We start from the raw sequence: 12,341 nt of genomic DNA on the forward strand, positions 1-12,341 counted from the left end.
CGGTTTCCTTTGTGCTGTCAGTGTTCTACAGCATTGAAATGCTGCAAACACTGACAATGACTGCACAAAGGTGCAGGGCTGCACCCAGGCTCCCCCATGACTCCCTCCATATGCTTATAGAGGGAGGTACAGCACACAGCGAAGTCATTCTCTCTTTCAATGGGCAGATGAGACCTCTCCAGAACACCAACACAGCCTGGTTGCACATTGCACAAGGAGGTCACAAGCAGGGATGTGGTCAGGAGGACCTGACTGCAGTGGCGCAAACCTTTCAATGATCTCATTAGATCACGAAACATTAGTATAAAGCCACACTCACCTTCATCCTACTGTGCCTCTCATCACATCCCTATCACTCTGCCTTCCCTACCCTATTCCTGCACATCCTTACTCACACCAACTTACCTTGCACCTCCACCCATCCATCTCTCTCTATCTACATTATCACAGCCACATCTCACTAGCCACCCCTCACACACACCCTCATCCTTGTACGATTATACCAACACCACACAAACGTAGCCACTTGTGTCTTTTAGCCAATGTTCAAGTAAAGTTTTTGTTAATGTGCTGCGAAATATTGAAAGCTTTATTTTCAACACTTTCCTTTCTTGAACAGATTTGTGTGCACCTTTGGAAGTGGCTTAGTGAGTTGCAGTGAATGGTGAAACACAACGGTACCCCCCACAATGGTGATGAGTGTGAAAGGAATGGCTTGGGCATTGCAGGGTTGTTTTATGGTGTTGGTGTGGCGTGGTGCCAACCTGGCGCATCATGTGACAGCCAGGGTGTACGGCGTCAAGTGAAGTAAATCTAGCCATGGTGCGGCCATCCCTGGCCTCCCGGGCAGCAATGTGGCCAGGTGCTGATGCCCTGTGTTCTGTGCAGCTTCAGGTGATTGTGGAGAAGGTTGGGGTTGTTGTTGCTGCTGCTGGTGTGCCTGGTGCTGCTGGTGTTGGGGCAGAGTGTGGTCGGATTCTGAGGACCAAGATGAGACAATATAAAGGGCACCCATGTTGATGGACTAGATAGCATGTGAAGTCTGTCAATCGTGAGAGAGTTCTTCCAATGAGGTAAGAGTGGATGGAGTGTGGAAAGTGGAAGGCCTGCAGAATCTGTGCTGGAAACGGACTGAGAAACAGCTTGTGGTTGAGGAAAGTGATGATCTGTACGTTTGAGCTGTCAAGTAATCAGCTGGAGCAATGGCCATTCAACTCCCACCTCAGGTTCACATACGTGGTCCCCAAGCAGCGTGAACCCCGTGGGCGAGGTACAACAACCCAATAATTGGTTTAATTGGTTCCCAAACTGCTGTCAAAAAAAATAAAATTTCCCACCCGACCTGCCGTTGACCCCTCGGAAAATTCCCAGCCTCCTCCCTCCCGCCTCCCAAATGTTTTCACAACTATTTGAATTATGTGTCTGCCCCATTCTCACTGGACAGGGTGGGTTGAAATGTTACTGTTTCAGTTGTCACATCTTTTCTATATAGTTGTTACATCTTTTCTGGGACTATTCAAAAGTAGCTGCTTTTTATTTTAAAGTACTGTTTAATGCTTTAGAGGCACCAATAAAAAACAAAGTGACAGGTTTGGCACTGATGTAATACTCAGTATGATAAATTTCACACAACAATGAGATAAGATAGAAATAGTTATAATGAAATTTTGGTATGCATACAAAAGTTTGCATCTGAGCTTTCAGAAAACTTAAAACTGGCTGTGAAGCAACAGCAACTTGTGTTTCTATCGTACCTTTAACATAGAAAAACAGCCCAAGGTGATTCAGAGGTGTAATCAGGAGAGAATTGGACATCAAGGCAAAGAAGAAATGTCGTAAGAATGGATGACCAAAAGCTTGGTTTTCAGGAGAATCTTAAAATGGAGAGGTGGGTGGACAGGTTTAAGGAGGGAATTTCAGAGCATGGGGCCGAGCCAGCCAAAGGTGTAGTCGTTAATGCTAGGGCGGCGGGGGGCATTGCACAACTCTCGGGGCACTCATTTAATATGCAGAGTGAGTTTGGCACTGTAAAGTGCTTCTGAAAGGTTTACCGTCAGTGGGAAATAGGGAAATACAGTTGTGGTGCAGCCTTTGAAAGGCTGCAGCCAGTTACAGGGGAGCATCACGGCCTGAGCAGCAGGAACAAGAGCAACAGCAGCTTTGACGGAGATGGGGGCAGCAGCTGCAAGGGCCCTCACAGTCTCAGATGGATCTCGAGAGGTGATGTTTGCTGAAGTGAGGGTTGTGGATTTCAAATTTCTGACAAGGGACAAGAGTGCGACCAAATGAGCCAACCTGATATGCTCAAAAGAGGGATATCTCCATTAAGTGCTTCATAAGAAGTTTTTGCTCTAGTGCACACAAGCACAACCAATTTTGAAAAAATCAAGATGTGAATTAATTAAGAATTAGTGATATAAAAACAGAAAATGCTGGAAATACTCAGACGGTCAGGCGGCATCTGTGGAGGAGAAACAGAGTCAACGGTTCAGGTCGATGACCTTTCATCAGTTCTGGAAGAGAAACCTATTAAACATTTTCTGTTTGAGCCGAAGTTCTGTGGAAACTGGCGTACTAAAAACAACCAACATGAAGACAGGACATCACAGTGAAATGACTCAGAAATCATTGGATTAAAGGAGCAATAATGGTGTTCCAAAGGACATGTTGGAAGTTAGATTGCTCCACAAACACAGTAGCACTTGGGTTAGTGCACCTTTGGGGTTGGGAAAAATTAATTAACACTTTTTTTTTTAAAAGATAGAAGTTGCATTTATATCGCCTTTCATGGCCTCAGGATGTCCCAAGGGACGTCACAGCTAATGAAGTATTTTTTAAAGTGTAGTCACTGTTGTAACGTATGGAAATATGGCAGTTAATTTGTGTACACCAAGGTCCCACGAACAGAAATGGGAAAAATGCCCACATAATCTGTTTTTGTGCTGTTGGTTAAGGGACAAATATTGGCTAGTACTCTATGGATAGAATTTATATCCACTTGAGAGGGATTAACATTTCATCCGAAAGACCACACAGCACTCCATTGAACTGCCAGTCTAGATTATGTGCTCAAGTCCTTGGAGTAGGGCTTGAAGCCACAACTTCTGACTCAGAGGCAAAAGTGCTACCACGAAACCAAGGCTGATACTCAAAACTACTCTTAGCAATATGAAGTATTCCATTAGTAAAACATACAATTACTATTGTACCTCAAATATTAAGTGACTAAACCCAACATATTTATAGTGTTCATTTCTATCGAAACTCATGATATTGGGACATTAATTTCCAGGAGGTACCTGCACAGAAATCAACTCATCGCCGAGAGCGTTTAAACATTACAAAACTATATTATCAAAATGGCATTAAAAGCATGTTCCATTTTTGTGTTCTCAAAGAATATTTTTACTGATGAAATCTTAAAACCTAGTTTCTTTTTTCCTGATGGATTGGTCTCAATCACGAACTTTGGCCTTTGCTGGTTTTAGCCTTGTTTTTTTCAGCAGCCAACAGTACTTTAGCCAGTGCTTCCAGATCGCTGCGTCGCTGTGTATTTTGCTCGAACACTGTGAATTGCCACTTGAAAAACTTCCATTTAGCAATTCTCCATTCTACTTGAGGAACAGCAAATCATCCTGCAGCTTTGCATTCTCTCGGACCTCCTCAAGTGTATACTCCTGGAACATATTTCCATTTTCAAAAACAGTAACCAGGAGGTCCTAGAAACAAGTAAAAATAAGTTATGTTAAATATTTATACGGCGGCAATAATATTTTGCCCACAATTTAAAACATATGCCTTAATTCTAAGGCAAATTACACTGAATTCAACTTGTATTATTATGACCATTCTATCCTTAGATGCTTGTTTCAGATTCATTTACAAAATGTAGTCAAGCAATAATTTCAGATTCATTCCATTAATATAGAAGCTCTTTAACCATAATATGTAATTGTGTGTTATTCAAGCGCAAGCAATGTGTCTGCATATTACAGAAATGCTTAGAGTGAGTGAACACTTTCTTACAGATTTCAAATGTGCCAACACCAGGCAGTGGTACTAGTGGAAATAATACTAGTGGTATAACAACCTGCTTAGATTGCATTTACAACAGAATATGTTGAGAAAGAGAGAGCGATTAAAGGGATGAATGTATTTTTCTTACAAGAGGTTGAGGTCATCAGACATTAGTTAGCCCGGGGTCAGGCATAGTGCATAACTTGAACACAGTGTCTTGAGAATTCTGTATTCGAGAGCTTTTTTCTCCCCATTTGTTGGCTTACTGACATGCTGTTTCTGTGTACTTAAATGGCTTCTACAACAATAGCATTTGTTTTCTTTTGTGTAGCTGACACTTGCTTTTAAAAAACAGAATATTTTTTAAATGGTGAGAAACTTTTAAATGTTGGTGTTCAGAGAGATTTGGGTGGCTATGTGCAAGAAACTCAGAAAGCTAGCAGGCAGGTCTCGCAAGCAATAAGGAAGGCAAATGGCATGTTGTCCTTTATTGTAAGGGGGTTGGAGTATAAGAGTAAGGAATGCTTGCTACAGTTGTACAGAGCCTTGGTGAGACCACACCTGGAGTACTGTGCACAGTTTTGGTCTCTTTATCGAAGGAAGGATATAGTTGCCTTGGAGTCGGTGGAAGGGAGGCTCACTAGATTGATTCCTTGGATGAGAGGGCTGTGTTATGATGAGAGATTGTGTACAATGGGCCTATACTCTCTGGAGTTTTGAAAAATGAGAGGTGCTCTCATTGAAACATACAAGATTCTGAAGGGGATTGACATGGTAGATGCTTAGATGTTGTTTCCCCTGGCTGGAGTGTCTAGAACTAGGGGGCACAGTTTCAGGATAAGGGGTTGACCATTTAAGACAGAGATTAGGAGGATTTTTTTCACTCAGAGGGTTATGAATCTTTGGAATTCTCTGCCCCATATATACAAGGCTGAGATAGGTAGATTTTTGGAGTCTAGGGGATATGGCGATCAGGTGGGAAAGTGGAGTTGAGATCGATAATCAGCCATGATCTTATTGAATGGCAGAGCAGGCTCGAGAGGCCGTATGGCCTACTCTTGCTCCTATTTCTTATGTTCCTAAAACTTAGGGCAGAGGTCTCCCGAGGGTGTAGCCATGGTTGCATGGAGTTCCCCACACAGAAAAGTTTGAAAATCACTCCTACACGAGTTTAACTTTGTATATATATTGTGCTGATCTGACCCTGAATGTTGACCCTTTTTGTTTGCCTGAATGCTTGATCACATTTGCAGATTTGGGCTATCCAGGCAGATAATCAGATTCATCTAAAACTTGCTGCCAAATGTCATTGTCAAAGAGTTGCAGCTGTTAATCTCGGTTATAGGCACATAAACCTTTCCCTTGCTCTTCACTCTGTTTTTCCTTCCCCTTCCCAATGAGTAAAGGCTCCTTTTAAAAAGAAAGGATACAAGAATCAAAGTCGTTAGTTGTCCATACCTCCTCCGGATTCCCCTTCCCTTCTTCGACTGTTTCAATGATTCCATCCGGATTTCTCCTCAGGGTTAGCTGGCCCCTCTTCGAAACTTTGATAGGATCAGTTATTGGCTGTTTGTAGACATCCAACTAATGATAACACACACAAGTAGTTAAATGCTGAATCAAGGCCACGTGTTGCTGACTGTCACTTTTGTAAAGCATGTACTTGATCGGTGAATACGCAAAACATTTAAAATTGCCTGCCTCCATTGTTGTTTAAAAACAGCAAAAGTTCGCAAACAGCAAACCCGGTTCATTGAAAAAAACAGCACTTGCTAAATGATTGATTTCATCTGCAGACATAGTAGGGTTGGTCTTCTGAGCAGTGATATCTCCCACCTGCAGAATTCAGGTGAGCAGAGAAAGGAATATTGGGCTGCTGTTGAAAATGTTCCACACTGGCTGTACCCCTTGTGAATTTCACTTCTTTTCAATTTGAGCAAGAACTGAAAATGCCACACATTCAGCAGTCCAAAGATATTAGTGGGGTTTTTTTCTGCTGTTTGGGCAGGCCTCAGTCCACTCATGAAAGTCAGACGTTAAACGGGGAAGTGGCAGTCCCATTTTAAATAATGTTCAAACACGCCAAGCTGGACAACAATGTTCTCGAATGAAAAGATGTGCATGCTAATTCAAAACTTGACCAGCCTGACCTAAAAATATCCTGTGAAGTCTATTAATGTAGAAGGCTTTGAAATCATTCAAGACTCAGCCTTCATAAGCAAATATATACAAATCTAAATATAAAAGATGCAATTTTTGAGTTATCTTCAAACCATGGTACAGGCTTGCTGTTTCAGTCCTTGAACACTATTTTAAAACACCCACTTTGTGGTAGCACTAAATAGTGGTATATGTTAAAGACAACAAAATGGAAAACTAGAATCACAGTTTGAATGCCATTTATGAAAGTTTACTTAAAAGCAAACATGGCCTGCTGGCAGGGAGCCTTGCCCACTGGCAATGCATTATGGAAATTCAACCGCACACTGTCCACAGGTTCTGACCTTAAAATGGAATGGTTGGGCAATCACAGGCAGTGCGTGCCCAATTTCCAGCTTGTGCTGCTGGTGGACGAGTCTCTCTATGGCCTCGTAAAATTATGCCTGAAGCTCAATATATTTCAAACCTACCGATGAATTGGAAATCATATCCATGCCTCAAAAGTAACCAAAACCTAGTGAAATGTTTTAAAGTTATTGAGATGACAGATTTGTATTCAAGGGGATAACAATGGTGGGGGATAAAAATGTGGCACTCTGTATAATCAGAGGCTAGTCAGCTGATAGTTTCTTGCAATACCCATTCACATTCGCAAAGTCTTGCAAGGGCTGCATTTTCGGTTCTGCTCATTTCGGGGCGGTAATGGCGGTGGGGCAGTAAAACTTGCAACCGGGAACAATATGCACCTCAGTCAACAAATTTCATCAGCGGGGCCTGGAGTGTGGGGCGGAGCAGTAAGGGAGGCGTTACACACCTCTGTTAGGGCGTTAGACCGGCTGAGCAAGTGAAAATCCCAAGCTAAATGCCGGCCTCGAAGCACCTTAAGAGAGGCCTGGGGGGGGGCGGGGAAAAACCCACCAAAAACATTCCCAATAGGTAACTCATGCTACCACAACATAAATCGCAAAAAATATAAAATAAAAAAGTTACACATACCCGAGGTGAACATTACTTACCTCAGGCCGGCCGTTACAGCTTTCACAGGCGGTCCCAGCACCGCGCTCTAAGGAGCACTACGGATCAGGCAGAAGCCAAAAATCAAACCGGTGTCGCAATCAGGAGTGTTGCACACCGGCTCGCCTGTTCCGGGCGGTAATGCTCCGCCCCACCACCCCCCCTGCATCGAAATCGGCACCGAATGTTCCAGAGGGCCGCTGGAAGCTTGCTGTCCGCCCGGAAGTGCCTGTCGCCATTATTGCCACCCCTCTGGGGTGTTAACAGGGGCAGCAGAACACCGAAAATCCAACCCTTAATATGTAACCAACTCGACTCCTTATTTGACATTGTCTGATTTTTTTGTAACTCAAATCTCCAAGTCAGTAAGCATTTTTACCCCTTTTCCATTGTGTTCAACATAACTGCATTTGAAAGAGCAGCTCAGTGTATCTCTGTTGAGCTTTTGCAGAAGAGCACCACCACATCCAAAAGCAATGTTTTCTGAACTCCAGTGTTTATCCTTTAGAGCTCTTAGGATCTGCAAGACAAAATAAAAATCAGATTTTACAATAACATTTTGTGGATGAAGTCCATTCATGACTCCAATAAAAAAAATACTGAAAAAATCCGCATACTTGTTCGATGGAATGTAGATTTATTGCATCTCCTTGAAAGAGTCGGATGAAAGATGGTAGCAGCTTATAGCCCTGACAGTTCAAGGTACTTCCAAAGACTTCTTCCAGAATTCTCAGGACCTGCACATATGACAAAGTGCTCATTGCTTATTCTTTGCTGAATAATATCAAGACCTTTTCGATTTTTAATGATGTGCATAAAACCTGTGCATCACCTCTGCTCGATCTTACTCATCTTTTCTCATACATGCTAATGAAGTTAATAATTTAGGCATGACAATAGCAGTAGTTTGCTCTGTAAAAAGCACTGCATTGTTTACATGTCGTTACAAAAAGTTTCCCGATTGTGTGTTCTATGCTAAGTAATTTGTAAATCCCATCAATTTGCATGCACAACCCAAGAATAAGGGAACCTATCCCTGTAGACATTACTTACAGATTTCTCTATCAAAGGAATAATTCCTACATAAAAGGGTATGCTATGTGGGGACTGGGTTATACTTATATGCTTGGGTACAAACTCAGCCCAGAAAAAAGGGAAGGCAGTCTTATCATTGTGCTAGCTCTAGAGACAATAGCCGTGAAATTCCGCATTGTTACGCACCCCGTTTGGGGGTGGTCCCTCCCCGCAACCGAAATTGGGGTCACCGTCCCTGAGAGGAAGTGGAGCCCAATGTCGGGCGCTCCACTTCCTCTCGGGTTGGGCTCGGGGGCACCAAGCGTGCCTCTCCGCATAGCACTGATGCATTCCACAGGCCCTCCCCTTCCGTTAAAGGGGAGGGACCACCCCCAAACGGGCTGCGAGCTCTGCACGGATCTTGATCGGCCTCCACTAGGCCACCAGGGACGCAGGGTGCTGTGGCCGCAGCTCGGCACCGAAACGGAGTGCCGGGCTGCAAGATCGCGGCACGGACCCTGCGAAATCGGCAGAGATAGGGCCGACCAGTAAGTTGGCAAAAAAAGATGGCGGCTCATGGTGGCGCTGGCATCGCCCGCGGCAGCCTCACGGGGGCTGCCCAATTTCTGCCGCGGGGCAAAAACGGGCCGCCGCGGGGCGAAAAGGGGTTGCCACGCACGGCGATGACGTTCATCACCGGAGGCAGAATGGCTCGGGGCGCTACCAGCGGGGACACGGCGCAACTAGTTACTCACCTGCGCTAACTCCCGCCCAATTTTGTGGGAGACGATAACGCCACCTCCCCACACCGGGCAAAAATTGGCTTGTTGTGCACCTCCCGGCGTGCGCAACAGGCCAATTTTAACCCCCTTAATTTAAAAAAAAAATAAAAGTTGCAATGTGGGCATCGCTGGCAAAGCCGGCATTTAGTGCCCATCCCTAAAGCCAGCAGAGAGCAGTTAAGAGTCAACCGCATTGGTGTGGGACTGGAGTCACATATAGGCCAGACCAGGTAAGGGCGGCAGATTTCCTTCCCTAAAGAACATTAGTGAACCAGTTGGATTTTTACAACAATCCGACAACTTCATGGTGACTGAAACCACCTTTTTAGTTCCAGATATTTTTAAGCTAAATTTAAATTCTCAAATCACCATGGTGGGATTTGATCTTGCATTCTTTATTTTATTGGACCAGGCCTCTGGTTACTCATCCAGTAAAATAACACTACACTGGCATACCCAAAATGAGGTTGAGTAGTCTAAATCAAATACCTAGACAGCATGTGGCTCGAGCATAAAAATGCTCCCAATTGGGTTTAAATAAGGTGTTCACAGCTATGGAAAAAAAAGTCACACTAGTGTAGTAAAGGTGCTTTTCTGAGCTTGCATTTGAGATATATTGCTGGGGTAGAGCAGAGGGAACTTTATTGCTTGATGCCCAAAATGGAAAATGTTCCATTCCCCAGCATTATCCTTCCCCACCTGAATAAGCACAAACCAGGAGAATATTATAATGATGCAACTATGACACAGGAGGACACCTGCTTTTAAAAATTTGTAACACGGCAAGAAAAAAAACATGTGCATGAAAATGCAACAAGCTTCATTTGTTGGGCAGTAATTGATGCATATATGGTCACAGCTTTCCCATATTATATACATCTGTAATCGTTTTAATTATGCAGACTTCATAAGCTTGGGTAGATGCACTGTAAAATTATATAGATGCAGTCGATTTTTTTACGACAGTACTATTTCCTCAGTCAGCATTACAGAATCTAGCATGTGGACAGCTCCACAGACTCTCTGCCAGACCTTGACTGATGTTCCAGGAGGTGCAGCAACCATTCCTCGCCCTAGCTGGTTCTCTTCCCCTCCATATCTCCCTCTTGCCTTGGCAACCAGGCCAAGACCAGCAGAGAACATAAGAACATAAGAACATAAGAATTAGGAACAGGAGTAGGCCATCTAGCCCCTCGAGCCTGCTCCGCCATTCAACAAGATCATGGCTGATCTGGCCGTGGACTCAGCTCCACTTACCCACCCGCTCCCCATAACCCTTAATTCCCTTATTGGTTGCACTAGAGGTCTGCCATGCTCTCTAAGCACTCTGAAGTAAATAATCAATTCAATATATTGAAATCTTCTAGAGAAAAATAGAGTAAAATGATAACATGTCCAAGTAGTTAGATGCGATTATCCAATATTCAAAACAATTTCTAAATGAATCAAATGTATCTTGGGGCTGGATATTCGGTTGAAGGGTTCTTAGGGCGCTAATGGCGGCGGGGCAGTAAATTTTGCGCCTCTATCCGGGAAATTCGCCCAAAACTCAGCTGCAATGATCCAGGGCATTAAATCAGGCGTTACACACCTGTGCTCAGCCGCCCCAACCGAAAACCACCGCAACTTTACTTGTGCATGCGCAGAGGCTCACTATAGTTCCCGAGCCCAGCCGAACGTTTAGGACGCGACACTTTGGGCACGCGCAGGTCCACCTGTGCACTTGGAGCAGAGCGGGAAAATGGAGAAGTAGGCAGGATGCCAGAGAGCATGCCGCTTCTCAGCCGTGACCTCTGAGGCACTTGTGCAGGCCACAGAGAGGAGGTGGCCTGCCTTGCAGCTTGCTGAAGGAAGCTGGCCAATGCCAAGAGTGTTTCGGAGGATTTGGAGGGAGATTGCACAGGAGGTGTCTGCGACAAACAGGGTACCTCGAACTGCCACCCAATGTCGCAAGAAGTTTAATGACCTCACAGGGGTCATCAGGGTAAGAACCCTTTACATTTATGCACCCTGCCGTGGTTGCAAGATCACTGTCTCACACAATGTAAAGTCTTTGAGGAAGCTGTCCCTTCTCGGTGTGTTGCAGGCCATGGTGTGGGTTGGTAAAGACACCTGAAAGCTGGAGGCTCAGTTCACTGGCCATGCCTTGTGTATTCAGGTGGACCCTCTTGTCCCCAAGTCATTCTCACCCCTCCTCGCACCATCCTTTGACTCTTGATGTGCGTTTGGCAAATGTCACCCTGAGCCGCAATCCTAGCTGGCTCTCACCTCCTCCCAGCTTTCCCACAAGCTGTGTGTGCAGCCACGCAGATTATAATGCACATCTTGACACTTCCAGACAGGAGTAGCTACTCTACTATGGAAGGCACATGTGCCACACGATGAGCAGGACACTCACTCACACTTTCTTCTTGTTCTTATTGTAGGTGAAATTGACGCACAATCGTCGGGAGCAGCAGCGTACCGGAGGTGGACAGCATGATCTTCAGGACCTCACTGAGGTGGAGCAGCAAGTGTCGGCCATCATGGACACGCCAGATCACGTGGTGGCGCCCGTGGAGGAAGAGCCCCCTATGGGTAGTGATGATATGTGAATGCCGTTCACTACTTATATGAATTCCTTGACGCCTGATATCAAGTGGCACACCCCCTTTATAGATAGATGTCCAATGCCACCTTCCTCTTATCTCCCTGTCCCCTCCCCTGCTGCTAACCACACGTCTGTTGCTTTGTGCTTACAGATGACCAGCCACAAGTGCAGCACTTGCACCGGAACCATCAACATCTGGGAAAGGGGGAGATGACGAGGGAAGGGGCGACAGTGTGCTGCTTCCTGAGCGGGAGACCCCCATCAGTCCCAGCGAGTGGGGACACCACATTGGTGGATGAGCCTGTTTTTGGGGGGGTTTGAGGACTCTGATGCTCCTGGCCCCAGTGGCCTACAGCCACGCCCAGCGGGAGGGGAAGCTCGGAGGACAGGTCTCCGGAGGGTGAGTCGGCCCACGAGTCCCGCTGAGAGACAGGCAGACGTGGACCTGGACTTGGTGGCTCTGTCCAGGGAGACCATGCAAATGCATCGCCACCTCATGCGTGCATTGGATAAGGTCCCGCAGAGCATCGACGCACTTGCTGTGAGTGTGGTGGAGGCCGCCTCAAGCATTGCCCGTGCCTCTCAGGAGTCCAACGAGCCCATCTCTGCCTGCTCATAGAGGGAGATGGGCCCAACGAGCGATCGTGGTGTTCCAGAGGGGATGGCGCGTGCCATGGTTGACGTGGCAGCAGCAATCGCATCACAGGCGAGAGCCACGCAGAACTTTGTGATGTGATGCTGTCAGTGATTGCTGGCATGAACCC

General features: G+C 45.5%; 1 protein-coding gene across 1 annotated transcript in view; it reads right to left on the minus strand.

Annotated features, from left to right (window-relative positions):
* The window catches only part of nampt2 (nicotinamide phosphoribosyltransferase 2), a gene marked incomplete at its 5' end in the record, with an annotated part of 95,045 nt that overhangs the window by 19,992 nt on the left and 62,712 nt on the right, over positions 1-12,341 (minus strand). Inside the window, 4 exon segments of the mRNA XM_070894761.1 lie at positions 3,468-3,719; positions 5,476-5,601; positions 7,571-7,711; positions 7,809-7,928. Of these exon segments, the coding sequence (XP_070750862.1) occupies positions 3,468-3,719; positions 5,476-5,601; positions 7,571-7,711; positions 7,809-7,928 (639 nt within the window).

Source organism: Pristiophorus japonicus, chromosome 12 (assembly GCF_044704955.1).
Source record: "Pristiophorus japonicus isolate sPriJap1 chromosome 12, sPriJap1.hap1, whole genome shotgun sequence".
NCBI classification, from domain to species: Eukaryota; Metazoa; Chordata; class Chondrichthyes; family Pristiophoridae; genus Pristiophorus; species Pristiophorus japonicus.